Here is a 22,775-nt window from a genome sequence, read left to right on the forward strand (position 1 = left end):
TTAATAATCCTTATTGTTATGTTTTTCAAAAGATTTTCTTGTCTTCATGTTTTCCGCTATATGCATGGGGCGGCCAAATCCCTTACAAAATCCAGAGTGAACACAAACCAAAACATAAAAAATTAAATAAAAAAAAATTTGATTGAAACAAACACACAACAAATGCCTTATTTGGAGACACGTGCTTTTCACCGCGCTGTCCTAAATCAGCAGATGATATAGTTTATATTCAATACTGAGTAGTGGTTGAACTGTGGCAATAGACTTTCCACAGTATAGCTAATTAAAAAAAAAATCTCAAATATGGAAAAGAATACGCATACTTTAAATGGAATAGATTGTAAATGAATTACTAACCTAAACTAAATACTCAATGGTGATGAGTAAAGGACACATAGAGGCGTCAGTAACAGGAATTTTCCATTGGGCATGTTTTCGCCCGCGAGTCCCGCCTAGCAACAAGTGACTGAGAAAAATGTGCGACGTGACCAGGAAATAGCAACTCTGTTGTTTTACATTGCTCTACCTGCTAGCTAACAAAGACTCAATTTTAGTTTTGACATTTTTTTTTGTGGTCTGCACAGTTGATTATATTGTAGTAAGAGAAACAGACAGTTAGGAGTGAGTAGTGTAGATTTCTTAAATGGTCTGTGATCAACTGTTTTTTTAAAACTGTGTAAAAGCGCCACCAAACACAGGATGATACTTTAGTGCCTTTCGCGAAGGCCTCTGTGTGCTCTTTGCGATCCTAAAAACGAAGAAGGTGGGAGTGGTCATCACAACACAATGGCACTATTGCATTTCGATAATTGTTTTTCTAGATTTTTTTTGGCACAGAGCATGGGATGGTTCGGTGTGACCCTGAAGATTTTATTTTTCACTCCTTGGCTTTCAGTTAAGTAAAGCGGGGTATACACATACCGACTTTTACGCGTGACGAGGAAATTCCAAAGTGTGTTTGACCGCTCGTATAGTGTGGCGTGCTCAAAATAATCAACACATCTGTTGCAGTTCCAAGACTGACCTGTGAGAGGCAGCGTGGTGCAGCAGCTAGCCAAAAAAAACACAAAGAAGAAATTCAAAGACGATTGAGGCTGTGATCGGAATCACTCCCAGGTAATCTACTACAAAGTTTGGCTAGCCCACCTCAGTGTTGACCACAAAATAAACAACAAAATCTGGCCTTTCTTGACTTTGATCAAGGGGAAAAAAAACGTTATCGGTATGCATGTACCCCGCTTAATGCTTGTAGTACCTGCACGATTCGGTATAGGCGCTGCGCCGTCCGATGGTCCATAGTGTGAACAGACCAGACTTTTTTTTTTTTTTGTCTTTTCCAGCCATACATTCAGGCAGTACGAGGCGTTTGGTGCCCTTCTCGCCGCTCCTTAGATCTGTTACAATGTCATACAGTCTCATTGTCCTTCATCGATTCATCATTGTCACACAGTCTTAGTCAGAGCGCTTTTTTTTTTTTGGTCCTCCTTGAACCTGAACTTGGTGATTTTTGTGCAGCCGGGGGACGTGTAAGGACTTGCAGACATAAATACTGAGAGAGCGTCTTCTGTCTTGCATTGCCACTCTGCAGGCATTGTGTATGCAATTAGTGGCTGTGAAGAAATTGACTAAAACTATTGGAAAGCAGCTGCCGAGTCCTCAACCCTGTTGGAGCTGCTTTTCCCGTCCCGCACGCAGCTTGAAAGCAAAGGAAACGACTGAGCAAAATAAAAAGCTGCCGGGGTCTGCTCTCACACGATGGAGTCTTTTATCTCCGAGCCGAGTCGCACTCTGGGACGTGGTAATGTGGGCGAGTACTCCACGTGGCTCTCCTTGACATTGAGCGGTCGCCCGTCGGAAGCGTCGGAGAAGCTCTTGCTCTCCGGCGAGGACTCCCGGGTGGGCGTGCTGCAGATGTAGTTGTCGTTGAGCGTCTGGTAGCCCTTGTGGTCCGACGTGGACACGGGGATGGTGTTGCCGTTGAGCGGCAGGCTCTCTGCGGGCTTGCCGACTATCCTGGGCTTCTTCTGCTGCATGCTGGCGCACTCGCCCTGCTTGAGCATGGACTTCATGTGGTCGCGGTTGCGGTAGATGACAATCAGGGAGAAGACCACGAGGGAGAAGGCCAGCAAAGCGCACACCACAATGAGCTCGTTCCAGTAGGTCTTGGTGTGGATCTGCTCCGAGCGAGACTCGCCGGGAAGGATCATGACCTCCTCTAGCTTCACGTGCGGCGTGCGCGAGTGGCCCGGTGCTGTGGTGTAGCCCTCCTGCCGGGGTTCCGCTCTCACGCAGTAGTTGGCCAGCAGCTGGCGGAAGCTCTCCTCCTCCGACCAGCACTCGTAGGTCTCCGTTTTGTCGGCCTGCGCCACCACCACTAGGCTGCCCTCGAGCGTGGCGTACAGGGACTGGCTAGCGCCGGCGCTGTAGCGCCACTTCCTCTGGGCCAGGTTGGAGCGCAGGTTGCAGGGCAAGACCCGGAATGTGTTGGTGGGGATTGTAATCAGCTGGCAACGGGACCAACCTGTCCCAAAAGTGCACACAAACAACGATAAATGTAAACTTAAGCATATGATTATTAATTCCATATGGTAATTATAGACGTCAAAGATCCATTTCAACTGGGCTGACAGTGAATGAGTGAAATACAATGTAAAGAAATCAATTGTGATTGTGCAGCTCCTTATGGAATGCACACCTTGGCCACCTGGGGGCAGTACAATACATACACAGAAAGATTTACATGCAGACTGATACAGGATGTAAGGGTCGGGCCTTGTTCACTTCAAGCTAATTTAATAAACTCAGTTCCAATACATTTAAATTTAAAACGAGGGTGGCTTCAAACAAAAGGTGCTCTGTGCTGAGTTGTAAAAACCAGGAAATAAACCCGAACTCATTTGCGTGCCACATCATCCATTTTTCTGGGGCAAGTCGCATTTATTTTGAAAATGCCACTAAAAATCAACACTCACGGGTAGCTGCTGGTCGGGCAGATCTCGGGCCGGAGAGCGTCCTGTTACAAATGGCCGAAGTGTCAGCCTCCTCCACATCTTGCTGCCAGTGGCTGAGACGGAACATGACATCCAAAAACACCCACAGCTGCAGTTAAGTGACATGTTGTGCGCACATGCTCTTCCATCAGGTCTTTCATTAATGGTGTGATCACAAAGCCGCTTCAGTTTGACAAAAGGGAACAATTTTCTTTTTAACGCCATCTTGTCTAAGTTCACAGCGTGACGGATGGTCTGTTTTTTATTTGTTTTGATACACAGTGTGGATCCACTTAAGTTGTACATTACATATGGTAATTCAATCCACCAAAATGTGCCTCTTAAAACTTCAGAAGTCACAACGCCGTCATGAAAACGTCCGGTCGGCCCTCAACAAATGGTTAACACTGCATGTTTTTCTTTGGCAACAAGGAGCAGCCTTAACAAGGGATGCTAAGAGAAACTGATGCGAGCGAACTTAAGTCAAATCATTTTAGATTAAAATTGTTGTCCACCCTATCATTAAGGGTTAAGTGGCCCTTTAAGAAAAGCTCTAATGTTTTCAATGACGTCACAACCGGTGTTTTGTTTTCTTCTTCAATGGAGGCATTGTAGTTGCAGGATAAATATTTACATGTACAGGTTTGTAATTTCCATCCTAGTATGTTTGCAAGTGGTTGTTGTCAACCTTAATGTCTACTCTGTCATAGTGGGACATAAATTGTTAAAAGAATATTGCAGACGTCAGAAATACAATTTACAGTCAGCGAGCTCACTGAATCATCTTCTAAGGAATGCTCCACTATGTGCTAATGAAATGCTAACATTAGCAAAAAATGTCCTTCCTGTCGTTTTCCATTGCGCTTGACCAATACACGATTCTAACAGCATACTTAATCCAATGAATATAAAGTTCTATGGATTGTATTATTTTGAGTGAGTGATGCCAAAACTGTTTTGCCGTTCCGATCATGTGACCCTACCTGTCAGGCGGTGCCATCCTGACGTCCCGACAAAGCCGTCCAGTCCAGGCGCAGTAAGGGTCCCTGGACAGGACACACTCTCCGCAGCTTAGGTAGTTGGAGCAGTTGGCCACAGGGACTTCCACCAGGCCCGAGTAGGACGAAACAAACAGCAGACCCTGCACAGAAAGGAGAAGGATGAAACGTGTACACTCAGCTTCTCATATTTCAGTTAAACACACAAATCCACTTTTGTATCGCTCTCATTAATGTCACAGGGTGAGCTGGACTATCCCAAGTAACTTTGGGTAAGAAGTGGCGTGCACCCTAGCCCCGCCCCTATTTGACCCCCCCTCCCCACCTCAAAACCGTGAGGAAGTCATGCTAACCACTATAGGACACGCTGTTGGGGATGGCACGTTTGGGCCCAAGATGAGATTTTCAGAACCGCAAGGCAACGGTGCTTAACGCTATTCCTCTGTGCTGCCTCATGCCAAAACAATTACATAGTTAAAAACAATTTAAGTAAATAGAGCACAAAAATCTGTCCAGATGTTCTCCTGCTTGGCGCCAGGAGGGTCGTTAAATTGGGGGTGACCACGCATATTGTCCTCAACTCATTTCAGCAGCTTTGATGCACACGCTATAAAGTTTATATTAAGGCTGTTTTTCCCAGTAGTGTATGAAGCAAACATTACTGAATCATCTTGTTTGTCTTTCATCGGCCAAAATACGTGGGAAAGTAGCCCGGGCTTTATTAGAATGACATAATCTTTCGATAAGGGTCCATTTTGGCCTCTGGGAGAGGCCATTATGTCATAAAGAAAGGAAGCTAATGAAATTGAGCAGCGGCTAAAACACTAGCGAGGATCATAAACTCTGCTCCAGATGCCCAAATAACTCTTAAGAAAATGCGGCAAGAAGGCCCCAGAGGGGAGGGATGTCCCTGGGCAGCTTGGTAAATTTAGCTCTTGTGCTGTTCTTCTTTCTGACTTGAAGGAACTATAATCTAAAAAGCACTATAAAATGTATTTACCCTCTGAGGGTCCAGTTCGATGTGCTGCACGGGTTGCGGGTCAGCAAACAGAACCATCTCCTCGATAATGTGCATCTTGTCGTTAGCGTTGACGGCCTTGTGTAGTTTTCCGTCATCTGGGCGCGAGAAGGAAAAAAAAGTTGCAGGTTTGAAACCCACCATAGCTGCAGATCATTCATCTTGGGGTCTGACCAGAACTATCACGGCACAGTTGTGTGTCTAACCTGTTCCGATGAAGAGCACATCGTAGGCCCTTTCCATGCCCTGAATCTTGTGAACGGCAATTTGTGTGTAGCGCACGCTGCGTTTCAGCAGCAAGGGGGCGCTGCGGATCACACTGTCCATCAGGAAATGGTCCTTGACAAAGTTGAGCACCTTGTCGGGCATGTGCAAGGACGACTGGATTCCCATTTGCCTGGCGTGGTTGGTGACACACTGCGGGCAGGTGATAAGTGTCGGATCATTAAATACACATTCGTCCAAATAGAAAGTATGCATTTCGGGTTGCGACTCACCGCTCCGGGTCGCGGTTCTGGTGCCGGGTGGTTGTAGGTGTACCACTGCTGGGTCTCCCTGTTGACCTGTCTGTAGCGGCCGCTGAAGGCCCGTTCCACCTGGGCCATGGTGAAGGCACAAACTGCAGAGCTGCCAGACGCACCTTTGTACCTGTCAACAAAGTTACAAATTGAAATATGTTATGATGATGAACAAAATGGTATTCACAAAATACTCATTACTAGTCACATCCACTTCTTATTACACAACATATATGCAGTTTGTCTCTCACCACTGTGATGTGAAGACCCCGTAGAAGACGGTGCTCTCCCAGCTGTCTCCCATGGGCTTCAGGACAAACATGTCCTGGATGATGTTGAAAGGGAAGCCGTCGTCAGGCAGAGAACACAGGAGCTGGGCCTTCAGGAAGGTGGTCCACTTCTTCTGCAGTACACGCTCACCACCTCTGTCTCCCTGGAAACAAGTGTCAACAAGTATGTGTTAGCAACTGCTGGACATTTTTATGCTTCCATGGGAAGAGTTTGGGAAAGGCCCTTTTCTGTCCCCAGTGCATTTTTCTTTTCCAACATGACCTATGCAAACTACAAGTTGAGTTTGTGTTTTTGGACATGGCTGTGGGCAGAGGTCACCTTCTCGTGAAAAAGAAAAAAAAAAAAGAAGTACTCCTTGTCAATGAATGAAACTACAAAGGTGAATAACAACTTGCTTGCCTTTGCCTTTTAAAGGAGAGCGCTGGCACAAGTGTAAACAAAGCCGAGATATTAATGAAAGATTTTAGGATGGGGCCTCACTCCTTCCCCTGAGATTTGAACGGAGGCAGGAAGAATCTTTTCCATAAACACACATCAGATGACCTCGTCGGGGCTCGGGTCATTATCAGCGAGCTTGTAAACACGTGGCAACGAGTAGCCAACAGCCAGGTGGCTCGTGCGGAGGAGGAAACAAAAACACCGAAATCTCTCGACAGGTTGTAGCCGCGTCGAGCCCTCCATAACCCCAAAGAGCATGGGAGGGAAGAACATGTGAGAAGTGGCACATTCCCTCCCGCCGCGAGCTCTTAAACATGAACAATGGTCTCGTTGCGTGTTGAGGTGAGGGCCTGGTGGGACTGCTGCAGGCCTGGGAGCCAATTAGGCCGCACTTCTGCCGTAATGAGGAGCGTGCATTCCCGCTCTCTCAGCTGTCCTCCGCTCTTGTAAAGTATGCCTGCATTGGGGGCCATCCCTAAAGATAGTTGGACTGTGAAAATATGCCTCTATAACATCAACACTTCACATTATAAACAGAGGATAATAATAATAATAGAAAATTACTCACAAAAACTGAAAGTGATATTTGGGCTTTTGGGTGAAATGTCAGAATTGACACACTAAGATGTGGGACAAGTGAGTTTAAAAGTTTAAGAGGTCAAATTAAGTTCACCCCTAAAGGTTATAATTATACTTCATTTCCCTCCCGTGCGTATCTCAAACTATTAACAGCAGTCAGCAACAGTAGTTGCGTATTGACGTCAATGGTGATTGTATAACGTACGGAAAGAATGTAATGCATAAATTGGAATAGGTCATGAATTATAAAGTGAATACAATTTTTATGAAGGGAAATGACATTGGCAGGCAGAATAGCATTAACATTTCGCTAATGATATAGCAACTACAAAATGTGCATATAAATCATGAATTATTGAATTAGGGGAAGAGAGAAATGGACTTTTCCATTCTACTGAATGGTGAAAAAAAACGGATTAATGGCGATAAAAATGAAACGAAAAGCTTTCTGTTCGTTTCTCAGCTATTAAAAAAATAGTACTCTGGCTTCCCATTACGTTCCAAAAACATGCATGTTAGGTTTATTAAAGACTTTAAATTGTCTAAAGGTGTGAATGTGAATAAGTTGTCTGTTTCCCTTGCACTTGTCCGGCCACTTTAATATCTGATAACTGTATGGCGCTATATCGCCATTTTTTCCGACCGCCGATAAAAAGCAGCAGTGCTGTGCCTCGGTGAGTAAAGCGCCACCTTTTCCTCATCCCCGCATCCAGCGGGCACACCTGAATAAACACAGGAAAGCCTGAGTGGGAGAAAGGGAGGCGGACATGTCGGAAAAGAAAAACAGCAACTCTCGAGCGGAGCGAGGCAGAGCAAAACAGTAGTAGAAACACGGCGGGAAAGCGTCAAAGATATTCAAAGATGGTCCACTTGATCTGACAACACATGCATAACCAAAAATATTGTCATAATGACGTTGCGTATCCACAACAACATTGTGCGAGTATGTGAGGATTAAAGTTAAAAAAAAAATGGAGTGGAGGAATATTCCCACGTAGCGACACTAAATGTGCAGAAAACAAGTTGGTACAGTCAGACAGAAAGAAAAAGAATGATGCATTATTTCCATCACGCTTCATGCATGTTCCAACGTGGGAGCGTCTCGCCTCTCAGAGTGGCAATTCTATCCACGTTAAAGACAAAGGCAGCTGGAGGCCCTGTCGCCTCTTTTTTTTTTTTCCCGTCTGTGTGCGCAGGTGTCGTCTTACCTTGCACACGCGAGCAATCCTTGACACAATGGTGTTGTCAAAGAAGTCAAATTCCTTCCCCGCCTCGCTGAAAAAGAAGTAAATCTTGTCGTCATCGCCGACGGGGTTCCCTAGCGGCTGACTCTCCTCGATATAAGCCGAGCCCACAAAGACGGGATCTGCGGAAAAAAAAGAAAGAGTGCAAAACAAACAAAAATGGCATCATTGCGTTTTTCTTTATTCACAGCAACTCGCCTTTTACGTTGCTAAATGTATGACTACTGTAAGTCGGTCCTGGGAGAGTAGACCGAACCGTAATTGCACTCAGATGTATCATCAGCATGAATTACCGACAGATCCAAATAGAAAAGAGGACTTAATTGCGCACAGCGTGCGGCGTCCTTTGGCAGAGCGCTTACAAAGAGCATGTGTGCCCACTGACAGAAGCCAGCCAGCCATCTAAAGAGAAACTTGTCCTCTCCGCATGCAACCTGCTAATGAGCACTTGTGGAAGCTTTACCTGCTCACTTAGACAGATACATAATGGTAATACAAGCCAAGTTCACAATTCAACCCGGAACCTCTTGAGAACGAGGCAACTCATTCTGTTATTAAAACGAAAAGATGTATAGTGATGTATATGTGAGGGCGAAAAGAATTTCTACCTTGCAGCCATTTTAAAGAGTTTTCCGTCTTTAGCGCTGTTCCTTGGCCCAAACTCTTATAGATGACAGGCTCGTTCCCTTGGAAATTGCTGACTGTGCCAGTGTACAACTCACCATCTATTCAAAAAAGAAGAAGAAAATGCAACATGTTCAAATGGATTATCTAATAATGCAGTATGAGCAAGAATCAGTGATACACTTGTATTAAATCTGAATGTGGGATTAGCTAAGTACTAAAAATAATCTCGTTATTTACTGATAGCTGAATCACTGAATCACACGCAGAAGAGAAGACAGATGGGAAATGATGACTCATCAGCCTTCTCAACTGGCCTTTTGAGTCAAAATATCAAGCACTGACCAACTTTTACAACCTAAATTCTAATATATGTCCCATAAAAGTGTATTAATTTATTTCCAACAGACTTTTTCCCTCATTTATGTGGCTGTTAGGTTTTTTTTTTTTTTTGAATATGTTTATCTACCTGCCCTTCAGGATCAGTAGCGCTGTCCAATCGAACATTAACAATAGATTAAAAATGTCAAATTTGTCCTGGCACTGGCCCTTGATGACATCAGCACATCTCTATCCTCTGATTGGTTGGTCAGAGCAAAACTTGCTAACATTGACTTGCAAAATTTTATTTAACGCACCAACAATGATGGCAGTGGATTTGTACTCTGGATTAAAAGGGCAGCGGCTGCGCCCGTCCTCCATCACCACCTCGCCGGCGTCGTCCTTCGCCAGAGTGAACGTGGACGTGTTCTGCAGACAGACAGGCACAGTGTGATGATGTCATTCTAATTACAATGACCTCAGCAGCCTCCGGCGCTAAAATACACAAGAGAGCGCTGACTTACTGGCAGTGTGAACGGTGAGCAAACAGGTTGTCATTTACCACACATATGGTTTGGATTGTGAGCGGAGTAGTCTTCGATCTGGCATGTGAGCTTTAATACGCTGCTTTACGAAGCAAGCGCTGATCAAACATCTGTTTTCTTTCAACCACATAAAAAAAAGCGCCGAGGCTTTTGGAACTGAATTAACCAGAATGAATGTAAACTCAGTATCGGCGCACGTTTCCACTAAAACAAAATAAACGCAGAAATATATATATTTGTATCTGGCTCAGAGCCTGCCATGACACAAATCCCAACTGTGCCAATCGAGTGCAAAAAAAAATGGTACCCGCTGCACAATCTAGCATAAATCCATTTTATGAGTTCGATGTCCAAGGCATGTCTGCCTGTTTAAAGAAGAGCTACAAAAATAAACATGTAATGCTATGCATGTGACAGAGCGTCCTGCACTGTGTCAACATCAAGAGTATTCACCCCGTCCGTCTTCCGCAGCCTGAGACGCTCTGTGTTATGGTTTCGCTTCTTGACGTCAAAAGCGGCTAAAGTTTACAGAGCTGACGTTAGTGTCACACCGCTGCGAGTCTACCAGCCACTCCTGACGTGCTCCTCTGCTAGGTAAACACGTCTGACGCTGGAAAACACACACACACACGCACGAAGTAGCCCCCTGTTGACTTGTCTGGATAAATTGCCTCAGCAGGGTCCTGTCACGCTCAGATGGCAACGGAAGGCAGAAAAAAAAAAAAAAACAAGCTTGAAAAACCGAACTCGATAATACTGAAGAGTGGAACCTCTTAGATTTTCTGGAAAATACGTTATCACGTGAAATCTCCTCTGACTTCATGTCGATGGAGTTGCTCGTTGAGATGCTGGCTGAGTGTAGTGAGCTTCTTTGGGTTTTTGTTGCTTTTTGTTTTTGGCTGAGAGGTCAACAGTGTCAAGTTGGGTTGAGAAACTTGAAGACTTACAATGTAGCCGCAGATGGGGCTGAAGGCGTAGGTGCCGCACACGTACAGGTGCGTGCTGTTGAGACGCAGCAGAATCTTGATGTAATTGAAGCAATCGGTCTGAAGGGGAAAAAAAACAAAAAAAACATCATGAGTGTTATTTTTCCAAAAAATACCTGATCAACTAAAGTGTTCAATGGGGAGAAAAGCTGTTGGAGTTGAGTTGGGACTACACAGCAGCACCACGTAGATTAGCAGAACTTGTCGCCTGAGGATACGACAGCTGCTATTACAATAAGGGCGCACATACAGCAAAAAAAAAAAAGAAAAAAAAAAGGGGGTGAAATCCCCCATGCACACCTGGTAAATGTGGAAAGGGTGTCAAAACATAAAAATTGAAGGTGACGCCAAAAGGCTGAATGGCAAATGGTTGTTTCGACATCTCAAGGCATCAAAGCTCCAAACAATACTGCTTATGGCTCAAGTTGCACAGGTTGGTGGAGTACATTCAGGTTTTAATTCCCGAATGTGACAATACAATAAAAATAATCCTCTGGAAACTTTTTGGGTTGTTTCAACATTGTCGATGGCAGTACTGGCCCATCTCACCTCGAGGTTCTTCCCTTTGAAGCTGCATTCTTCTCTCTTTCCAAGCGGAGTAGCCCAAGTCAGCTGAAGGGCAAAAACAGTCGGAATAAATTATTTAAAAAAAAAATAAAAAAAATAAAATGCAACAACCACCTTATGTTGACAAATCTGCTAAAATTAGAATAAAATAAAAAATACCTATCAAAATATAACTCCAAAAGCATATGCCAAAATATTATCGTTACAACAATATATATTTGTAGTATTATTGACAGATTGCTATTTCCATGAATTGGCAAAATTGTACTTTCACGGCAAGACTTTTGCATGCGCACACACGTCTGGCAGCGTGACACACTCACATTCTTCTGCAGCTTAGTCCTGCTGATGTCGGAGAGGCTGAGGGCAAACAGCGCCTCCCGGGCCCCCACGTACAGCATGTCATCCTCCTGGCTGAGCAACAGCGACGTGTAATTGAAGACGCCCTCGGCGGAGAACCTCTTGGCCGATCTCTCCTTGGCATCTGTGGGGCACGTGTGACAACAACGCCATTATTATGAATATTACAAAGAAGCAAGAGCAAAACATTTTCAGGGGGGGGGGGCTTGGGGCTGTGTTTGCCACCTTGCAAAATTCATTACGGTGTTACTGCATGTCGTTGCTAGATCCCAAAGTTGCTCAAAAACTCCTCTGGCAGAAATTGTTTTTTTTTCTAACCACTTGAAGCGAACTAATAGCAGCTAATGCAGCCTTTATCAGCCAGCAATGCGGAATTCAGACTCGGCATTAACACAAAGTTTGTTCACATCCTCCTCCGAGCCGATGCACTTCACCACCCCAAACTTGGCAGGCATAAATAAATAAAATACTCACAAATACAACTTTTGATGCCAGCTAGTTTTATCGCTTTGGATGTGATATCATTGGAAGAAGCCATTGGGTTTCTTTCTTTGGCGGGGAAAAACAAGTCCAGGAATGTTCAAAATTAGTTGACTAGTAATTATAAGAGGTTATGAGGTGACAACAGAAACATGCAGCATCTTGGAGGTCATGTCACAATCAGCGAGCGAGAAGCAACTTGTTGATTCTCCAACAAAGACCTTGAGTTGCCTTTAAAAATCAATAGAACATATACTTTTGTTGTTTACATACTTTGCAAAGCTCTTTCCTCCATTGTTTTTGCTACATGTTTATCTATTGCTTCCTCCGGTAAACATAGAAAGAACTGACCAAGACACCAAAGCCAAAATTGCTGCATGTCCAAATAAGACAAACGGCTTGTAAACACGAATATTTGCTGCACTTCAACCGACACTCAAAGCACTCTGGCAAGAAAATCGAGAGGAACCAGCTGCACAAGACTCATCTTGTCCGAAACGTCACATTTCAAGGACTTTTCCAAACCAAAAGCTCTCACTTTGCGGAATATCCTGCAACATCTGGAGTCAATGTAGAGAAAGCCTGTCATTTGAGTCATAGGCTGGGACGCATATATACATATTTCCTGCCATGAGGGCAGGGAAATCACAATTAAATAAATTACAATTGAATTACATGTGGGAAAAAAAGGAAGAAAACTATAAATGACCGTATACGTAAACACTAATCGTTTAAGGAACTAAAATAAATTAAAAAAAATGTAAATTAAAAAAAAATGCAATATTATAAAATATTAAATACTGCGCAAATGAAAAATGCAATAAATAAAATATTAACACTGCCCAAATGAGATAAGGAAACAATGCTAAGAAGAAAGTAAGAGGACTTGAGATGATAAAAACTATTTAAAACTAATCTGGTACGAATAAAATTACAATCCAATTAAAGTAAACAAAGCACTTGAAAATATGAAATCATGTTAATCACCATCTCTGTTGGTCCCCTGGGTTCTAGTCATCCACTAAAAAAAAAAAAAAAAAAAAAAAACCTGCTTCCCTTTTGGCACATTAACATCCTGACGTACATCACCGTGCAGGACAATAACATAAAAAGTAGAGGAGGGCACACTCATGAAAGTCGCGGTATTGAGGAATGGACATCGTTAACAACAGTAGCCGTGGTAACGTTCAGAGGTCATCCGAGAAAAAAAAATAACATGTCACTGTGTTTTGAAGAGGTCATGTGTGGTTGGACACAGGGAGGGAGAGAGAGACGGATCCAAACTTGCTTTTAGGAACTTTGTGTGCTGTCCCAAGACTTTTGGCCATATCGTAGAAGTTAGCAATAAATCAGGTGAAATTCAATTCCGGTAGCCTATTCATTCAAGATGCCCCCCCCTTCAATAAATAAAGGATGCTAGGAGCAAGTCGTATATCTGAGCAGCTGCTCCACAGCGACCATGTGCAAACTGTCCGCAAGACAATGAGATACGCAGTCTCATTTCAACTCTTGCGACGGGAAACACACTCTCCGAACGGGGTTCTCGGAAAATATGTCAATTGTATCTGCTTGACTATCTATATGCAGAACTCTTCATACATAACTACATCATCTTGCATCTGATAGTGTTCGATTCTGATCCGAAGGCTCCCGGGATGAAATCGCCACAGCCTATCAACTTTGCATGCACGACGATCCAGAAGTATTATCGATGATGTTATCCGCCAAAAAAAAAAACGCCAACCCATAAAGTGAAGCAGATGTTAATATATCCGAAAAGCATAAATTAACATCTGTACATTTTTGCGGAATTAAATACATTTTTGGATTGGTTCGGGCCTCTTGGTTTGCATTGTTTCAGCTAGCAGAAATGATTCTCTGGCGCCAGTTTGCATACAAAGGAGAGGCGCACATGCACGTAGACGCAGCTGCATATCGCATTCCAGATGTTTTGGAGCGCCGAGTCGGACCGAAGGTGGGGCCGCTAATCGCTCCTACGAGGATCCGATTGTAAACATGGCCTCGCATTGACGAAAGCAGCACGAGGCAGCCATGTCCAGCTTTGTACACCTAGTATACATTCAAATTTTTGCCCTTGCAAATATGATTACGCCTACTTTTGATAATATTGACCATAGTATCAATGATTAACTCAAATTATGATTTTTTTTTCGACGTGATATTCATGCACAGTTTTTATTTTGTTCAGCGGGGCTTTTAGAGACCCGAGTTGTGTGTGTGCACATCACAGTGAGAGACGGCTGCACCTCACAGATAACAACAACTCCAGGCTGGCAGTGCCTCATGCATGTTGATTAAGCAACATAGAAGGTGTCGCATGGTGACAAGTAAATAGAATGCGGGCACTTGAGGATTACAGAGGAACTTAACACCTGTGCAGAATCAACACACACGAGGATGACAGCATAGCAAGACTCAGCTCTGTCATCAGTGTCTCTCAGGTGTCATTCTGCAGGCATGCTGGTGGTTGTATCCCCGAGGTGGAACGTGTATGCCTTTGTGGGTTGCAAGCAACTTATTCCGGCATGTCGTATGTAATTCCCTGAAAAAAAAAAAAGAGAGACGTGTCCTCGCTCGTCTGACGACGAGGCGCTCGGAGCCCGAAAACACAGAAAGCCACCGGATGCCATGTTGTGTGAAAGAATGTCAGAGTAAATGTTGTACTGATTGGTGCTAAGAACGCTGTTGACTGACAGATGAGAAATAGGAGGCATATACAAGGGGGTTGTCATGGCAACGAGAGCCCAGCAACTCAAAGAGGTGATGATTGAATTACTTGAACTGGCAGCAAAGAATGCTTCCATTGGCATATACTATAAGTTCACTGGCGGAGCTAGAAGGGATCTGCGGGGGCAATGCCCCCCCCCCAAAAAAAATATGCAGGTCCCAGGCCAGGCTCTGGCCATATGATAAAAACATTTAGAGTTCTTAATTATTTTGCAGACCCAAGATATCCCTCCCCCCCAAAGGAAAAAATACCTAGCTCCGCCAGTGTCTCAGTTACCTTGACAACTGTCCCAATACTTTTGACCGTCCATCCTGTGGCCGTGCACATATTTTAACATTCACAGTCTCAGTCACTTGCACATTCTTGCAGATGGTTTGTGCAGCTCGCTAAGTGCACTCTCTGGAAGCAGCCATGTGATTGAGGCCTAAGTGCTAACGCAGCATACAGACCCACAATTGTGTGTGTGTGCGTGCGTGTGTGTGTTATAACGATGAGTTGTGCAGTAGTCTGCAACTGTGGTTGCACACGCACCGCAAAGTAAGCCCAGAGAACGAGCGGGCGGTCGGGGCCGGTCTGAGCGTCGCATGCTGATGGTTTTGTGCACGCGCTCCTCAAACAGCTGGAAGCTTTTAACGCTGACCGAGCCGCACCGCCGCCACCGCTCGCTTCCTGTCGCCGTATTCCACGCGAGCATCGCTTTGCTGATTGGTCCAATTATCCCAGCCGGGGGCTGAGTTCTGATAAGGACCAGGAGGGGGCTTTCTTGATAAGAGTGTGGATTGCAAATTTCACTCAGGTAATTTTTTTGTTGTGGAACTGAATTATAAAATCTCCAAATACTGGTTTTGAGTTGCATTTCAGCCTTAAATATGGTTGCGCATTTGTTCACTGCTTGACATGAAAACATAACAGCGATGATGTCATGGCATTAGCAGAAGATCAAAACATTACCTAATCTCCCAATCCAATCACGCAAAAGCCCTGATTTATGCTGCTGACCGTCTCTGGAGAAATGATATCTGGTATATTGTTATAATTTGCAGCATGACTGTCCACAATCCATTTCAAGAAAATGGAAAGAAACTGCAATTAGTTAGGTGGAAAAAAATTAACAGTAAAGTTGTGCCAATTGGATGTTTTAAATGTCTTCTACATTCCAAAAGCAGGGGTTAAGTTGTCACTCTTGATTCATGCTAATTTGTAAGTTCTTGACAAAAATTGCATATGCATGCTGAATGCTAATTGCACTCCAAATGCGACACTGCAGTGGAAAAAAAACCCCAAACATTGTATCTGTCATTGTCGTAAAATAAAATGACTTGTTGCGAAATGTTGCCCAGACTTCATAAATCCTGCTACAAAATCTCTGCCCACACGAAAAAAAAAATGAACGCAGCGATCCCTAAAAATGAGTGTCATGACCCTGGCATTCCTGTCTGTCCACCTTAATTAAACTCTACAAGGTCATTTCGCGCCGCCTGCTATTCTGCGCCAATCAAGCTGTCCAAATGTGTCACAGCGGAACTTTTCTCCTCATCCTCTGGAGCGTGTAAAAAAAGGGGGGATGAGGCTATCAAAACCGTGCCGCAATCACGTCGCCATTGTCGAGTCGGATGCGAGCATTAATGAGTGTCACTTGTGGGGGGTCCAAAGGCGGCTTTTCTTTCAGGCTCAGTGGGCGTGTCCTCAGGGATCATTTGACATCGGTGAGTGTGGAAAAACGCTCTAAAAGCAATTTTGTTTAAGAAATATATAGTTGTCTTATCTTTTTTTTTGCAGAGGCCAGAGCACTGCACGTGAGGTGTCGCAATGACGTCGCTATTGTCATTGATGGCGTCGGTCGAAGGCCCTTGTGAGTGCGACCCCCCCTACGAGTCGTGGTTTCACACCCTGCATTTCTTTCAGGATCAGTAGGCGTGTTCTAGGTTTTAGGAAGGCATCGTAGCATGTCTAAAAGGGACACTAGTATTTGGGCCCGATGCCTAAAATCACGGGCAGGTCGCCTTTGCTTGTCTGCGTGCTGCCAAGGTCGTTGGATTAGCATGCATGAGAGCCGGCGCACAATATACGGCCAATGGAAAGCAAACACGTGTGTGTAAAGGACACCGTGTACACCGTAAGGGGCAAATGCCACAGAAAGTATGTGCCACGCTCGTGCAAATAAAGCATTTCAAAGTGTGTGTCACGTCCACTATTGGAGGAGGAATGGCGCATGACATCGCTCTCAAGATTAGTCAACGAACATTTGAGCATGTGCTGGTTATGAGAAGCCAACGCGAATCACACTTAACGCTAAGCTGTGCTAAGATTGTTTTGCCAAAATGGCCAATCATGGGGAGAGAATTTCTGCAAGGCGTAACTGAAACGTGAAATCATAATTTGGAAAAATTCCAATTGTTCCGTCATTATGTTGTCATATTTTTACTATTTAATCAAATTCTTGCTTCAGTTCCCGAGATTAACCGGCAAAAAAAAAAAAAAACTCCACAAAGTCGGTAACAGCATATTTCTTTTCCATGATAACAAATGGTCGTTCAACTTTTCTTTTTCAGTTTACGCCGTTGGTGGAGCAGCATGGAACAGACAATGTGAAAAGGCCGTGAAAAGTCCACATGAAATCGTATCCGGCGCTAAAACATGCAAACATTACTGAGGTTTTTCACATCACGAGTGGTGAAAAACAACTACCTCCAATCTTCTCAGGTTTAAAACTCAGAGCGACTCTTTGTTGATGCAAGCAAAAGAAAGAAATAAACGTCCGCTGGCTCGAGAGACGTTTGTGATAATGAAAAACACGCCGCATGCCCAACTTTATTCCCATGAACCTTCGTGCGGCCCTAATGAATAACAGACGAGCGCTCCCGCCGCAACCGCCACACAAAAAAACCTCCACTCGGCGCACATGAGAGATTAGCCTGCTCATTAGGAGAGAGGCATGGTGAATGGCAGTCAATAGAGGAAGGACAAAAAAAAAAAATCTTTCCAGGGAAAAAAGTTCACTTTAAGCGAGGGAAAGTTCCCCCTCCCTTTTTTTTTTCCATGCATACAATTGTGACCAAAGTTGTTTGACATGGTGTGGTACAGGCTAGTTATTTGCGTTTTTAAATTGTTTCTGCAAAGTGACTTAGCGTAATCCATTTAGGTCTTTGACAAAGAAGTTAAATGGCTTAAGCGAGAGAAAGGATGCGCTTGAGAATGAATAGCAGCAGCTTGACATGTGACTTCCAACCAAAGCATTTTTCTAAAGAGGACTTTGGACCGTTACAAACCAGGAGATAATCCAAAGGGACAACTGACCACATCTATTGGCCGCTCTACGTTATTATATAAATATATTTTATGGAGCTAAATTACCATAATGCTTTAGTGATTTGGCAATAACTGTAGTCACAAAAATAGTATTTTCCGCAGCGCTTCACAAAATGTGTAAAAGATGCAAAGCCTGGTTGCCCCTATGAAAAACTGCTCAAATGAAAATTCCACCCCGGTCCAGTAGGTGGCTGTAGTGAGCACTACAATCCAGTGGACACCTGCCTAACAGAACAAACGCTCTTTATTATGTCTATCCTTGGCACAGACATATTTGTATAGTACACTATGTTGCCATGTGGAGCCATTCCTGAACACAAAGCATAATGACTGTCAGTGTGTGGGCACAATTATGATTGCACGCATTTCATTTGGGCATGCGTGCACCTCGGCCTGCAAGCACTTATTCCGGTCCGCCTCGCTCATCACGATAATTCACTCATGCAAATGAAGGCTTGAGTCCTGCAGATGGCTGAGCATTGATTGGGATTTCTCGCTCGCTCATCAGAGCATTCTCACCCTGACATGATATTATTTCGGGTCTTTTGTCGATTGTTAATGAATTGTGGCTTGAAGCAACTGACACTAATTTCAAAGGATGAGGTGTAAAGAAATTGTTGTATGTATTGTACAGAGGCCATTAAAAAGTTGAGCATGCTGGATTTTATAGCGGCGTGAGAGTCTGGTTGTGAGCTGTGGCCGGCAGCAGCTCCAGTGTGAATGTGCTGAGTGTTTTATTGTTATCCTGAAGGTCAATAAACGGCTTAAAATGACAACCTAATATAACACTGACATGGAAACAGGAGTTCAGAACATTCAGAAACATTAAAAATCCATTAAAACCAATTGTTGATATTTGGTTTTGGTCAAAATCCGTTCCTTATATGGAATAAGATGTAAAAAATAGTCACAACTTCATCAAAAATGTTGAGCTGTGAGATGTTAAAGGTGTCTTTTTTTTTTTTTTCACTTACCGTATGGGAAAGTGATTCGCGGCGTGACGTCGTCATCCACGGTCATTGCTGATTGGACGCAGAGGGCCAATAGGATGGCGGCAAACGCGAGGCAGCGCGTGCCTGCCGCTAACGTCCACATGGTTATCCTAGCCTCACACCAAGAAACACAAGGGGGAAGAGTGTTTGTTTGAACTTTCCTCGGAATTCATGAAGCTCCACCAAACTCCCGAGCTCAGCTTTCTATCCTCGCCGGCATCTTTGGAAGAGTTGCAGCGAGGTAGCGAACGTGCCCTTGACTTGATCCTTGTATTCCCACAGGTCCTCCTCGCACACGGCGAGCAGACTCTTTGCACAAAGGCGAGGAATCCTTTCTGGATTAAAAGCCTGCTTGTTTTTTGCTGGTGGATGTGATCCACACTAAGCTCCAAGCAATGGTCATCTGTGAAGAGAACAGAGGGGAAATACACTCTCTGAGTCTCATCCAAGAACAGGCAGAATTAAAGCTGAGTTACAACAACACATTCCGTTTCTGAGAACAAAAAGAGAAATTTGGCTGACGATATTACGGCAAGAGATACTCGGATTTTCGACCAACGAAAACGGGGCGTCCCCCTTAACTCTCTGTCCCGAGAGCGCAACATGTATTTGTCACAGTGATGCCAAAAACAAAAGCGAGGCCACTCTTTGAGCACGCCGCCAAAAGAACGACATCAAAATGCAAGCGGCTGGCACTCCACGCATATGGTAGCGCCACAAACCTTTGCGATTATTTCGTACCCCAGTCCAAAAAACTACGCTGTCATTAGCAACCGCAGATAATCTTGGGGAAGCTTGACTTCATATTTTTTGGCTGCCATGAGGATGAATGAAAAACAGTCCAAAAACAACTCTGTCATTTGCTTTGTGACGTATGGGTTTGTTGTACATATACACAAACCCTTCCAGAAAAAAAATCGGATATAATTGATGAATATCAATTGTTTGAAAAAGTTTGATCATGAAATACAAGAGACATAATGTTTATGTCACAGTTTTGAGCGTAAACAGCACTCTAATGGCGTCTCTGGATGAGGCCTTTTTTTTTCTCCTTTATAATCAATGTGAATGTTCCCTCAAGAGCTCATTCAAAGGGTTTTAGAGCAGGTAATAAATCCATTGGCAGGGCAGGACGGCTGGAGAGGGGGTAAGAGGGGGCGGGGCGACCGGCCCCTGGTTGTCTGGTGACCGCTGATGGCAGACTTCCTGGTGATCGTAACTTTAGCTGGCAGGCACCATTACAGAGTCGCTGAGTGGAAGCAGACAAGATAACTCTCATGATAGAATATTATATTAATGCGGCCGTTCAGTTTTCTAACCCCAGTAACGAGAGACTAGGCAGACATTTGATGCAGAAATGACACGTCCATGCAGCAAGAGGCACAGAATCGGGAAAAACACAAACATGGTTTCAAGCTGATGACGCTCATTACTGCCACCCACAGGACTGGAGGGGAACAGTATTGAGTACTCAAACTATTCACAGTGACAGTGTGATTCTAGCTGAAACTACTCCGTGACTGGAGTTCCCCAGCATATCATTACTCAACATGAGACGTCTTTGAATATTTAATGAGAAGCGAGTGCTTTCAGGGAGGATTCTTGGCACTCTTTATGAAATGGTATAGAGTTTAATCCAGAGAGAAAATGTGTCAAAACATTTCTCCTGACCTTTTGTTACCTCAATGAGAAGCTTAGGCCCACCAACAATGATTTTTACCTGGCGTGAATGTACAGTTGGTGGCCTGATACAGCTTTGTCACACAAAGCATCCATGCCAGCTTGCACGGAATGGAAAAAGAAAATCACATGCTTTCAATGAATTGAAGAATTTAAACCGTGAGGATTTGGATAATCCAGTTAACGCAACAGCCCGTGATTAAGACCTTAGTAATGGGGATGCAACTGACAACAAAGTGACTTCAATTTTCAAATGTCCCGAATGCTAAGTAAAACTGGCCACTTCTATCAAACATTTAACCACATTTGCAAGGGGCGCAACAAAAGTAATTTATTGGTACTAGATATAACCACCAAGTTTAGTGCCGTGTAGCCCATCTGTCTCATCAGGCTCCGTGCACTGTATGGATAATTGAGGGAATCTGGTGCCATATTGCTCACAGCAACAGATTCATTAACCTTGAGAACTCCCCCGGAGACTCCACATTAACACCTACATCTGTTGAGTTGAAGGAAGGAACGTGACAACCTCATTGGTTGATAGACCGGACCGGGTCATGGCATGTCTGGAAGAGCGTGAATGCTAAGGACTTCATCCATTGGACCAATTTCAGTCGCATTCATCCTCATTGGGGTACTAAGAAATTCAGGCAAGAGGCAGGGTAGACCCTAGACTGGTCGCCAGTCAATCACAGGGTACATATAGACACACTGAAGGTCAAGCCCTCCATTAACCTAAGCACGTTTAGGGAATGGGGAATGAAGAAAAAGCCTTCAGAAGCAAGGGCAAGACCAAACATGCAAACTACTCCACACAACAGGTCCGAGCCAAAACTAGAGTCCAACCCACAAGTAACTCAATCATGCAATCAATCATCTTGTCTCTCGTGAGTCTTCGGCCGAGGGAATCGACGTGATGCTTGGTTAGGCATCCGCTACCAAAATAGTTGGTCTCAGAGTCACGGCACTTCAAAACGGCTCATAGGAGGACTACTATTATCACTACTTGAGAGCTTTCTGTTATTCCCAAGTACAAGCCTGAAAACCACACTGGTTGGGGTTTGGGATTCCAGCAAAGTTACCGGAGCCATTGTGTTGAAGAGAAAGAGCTCAGTGGGTGACGGACAAGACAGAGGCATCATGCTGGGTCTGTCTTTATAACTCACACTTAGCGCAGTCTGCTAAAATGTAGCAGGGGAAAAAACAGATTTAAAATGCGTACAGTACATTAACTTTCCAATTCCAAGCTATGATCTTGGATTGAATTGATGGCGAAAACACTGTGTGTATTATTCACTTATTTGCATATTATAAACATAACAAAATGGGCGATAAAATGTAAATTAGCAAAGGGATGAGCTCGTCACAGCATGAACTCCATTGAATTGCACTATTAGGGAAAGAGACGAGTCAACACGAGGCTCCGCCGTCAGTTGTTCACATTGCATAACAAAAGCCGCATCTTCGTCGCCTCACAAAGGTATCAAGATGTTGCCAGAGTGGTGATGCAGCAAAGTTTTATTGACTCAAGCTTTTTTATTAACTTGCTAAACTTTGTTCACAGTATATAACATTTGCACTTAAAACCCCCCCAGAATCTAATTGAATGAATTAAAATAATCTGCGACCATTGTGAAATATTAATTAATTTTGCAGACAATGTTTTAAGTTATATTTTAATATTTCATTATACAAATGTACATGTTGTACTTACATGTTTTGGGAATTTTGGAATTTCAACAGTTGGGACATGCACACTCCAAACAGGAAGGCCAGAAGGGAGATTCAAACCCAAAACCTCATGCTCAATAATATACGTGCGGAATGAGACAGGTGGGAGGAACAAGACAGGTGGAGGACGACTGAGACAGAATTCCTGCAGCCGTCTCCCAGACTCCTAAATAAATCACTAGTGGGTTAAAAATAAACTGCAGCCCCTCCTTGTCGCAGTCAGGCCGGCCGCCGATCGACTACAACTTAGTGCCGGTGACTTTCCGCAACAAAGCGTGACTCAGCACGTCTGGCAAAAAAACAAAGTCAGACGAAAATAATAAAAAAAGGGCAGGAGAGTGCGATGACATCATTG

General features: G+C 44.0%; 1 protein-coding gene across 2 annotated transcripts in view; it reads right to left on the reverse strand.

The window, feature by feature from the left end:
* Nucleotides 1-1,315: 1,315 nt before the first annotated feature.
* Nucleotides 1,316-22,775, reverse strand: part of LOC119120533 (semaphorin-4B-like) — a 33,474-nt gene continuing 12,014 nt past the window's right edge. For both annotated transcript variants that reach the window (XM_037247503.1, XM_037247502.1), the window contains exons 2-15: nt 18,992-19,412; nt 11,443-11,603; nt 11,102-11,164; nt 10,514-10,612; nt 9,339-9,450; nt 8,685-8,801; nt 8,041-8,198; nt 5,776-5,957; nt 5,504-5,654; nt 5,213-5,423; nt 4,989-5,104; nt 3,974-4,131; nt 2,973-3,064; nt 1,316-2,521 (exon numbers count right to left, since the gene is read on the reverse strand). In XM_037247503.1, coding sequence (XP_037103398.1) covers nt 1,749-2,521; nt 2,973-3,064; nt 3,974-4,131; nt 4,989-5,104; nt 5,213-5,423; nt 5,504-5,654; nt 5,776-5,957; nt 8,041-8,198; nt 8,685-8,801; nt 9,339-9,450; nt 10,514-10,612; nt 11,102-11,164; nt 11,443-11,603; nt 18,992-19,112 — 2,514 coding nt within the window. In that variant the 5' untranslated portion in view covers nt 19,113-19,412 and the 3' untranslated portion in view covers nt 1,316-1,748. The remainder of the gene's footprint in view (nt 2,522-2,972; nt 3,065-3,973; nt 4,132-4,988; nt 5,105-5,212; nt 5,424-5,503; nt 5,655-5,775; nt 5,958-8,040; nt 8,199-8,684; nt 8,802-9,338; nt 9,451-10,513; nt 10,613-11,101; nt 11,165-11,442; nt 11,604-18,991; nt 19,413-22,775) is intronic.

This window comes from Syngnathus acus, chromosome 3 (assembly GCF_901709675.1).
Source record: "Syngnathus acus chromosome 3, fSynAcu1.2, whole genome shotgun sequence".
Classification (NCBI taxonomy): Eukaryota; Metazoa; Chordata; class Actinopteri; order Syngnathiformes; family Syngnathidae; genus Syngnathus; species Syngnathus acus.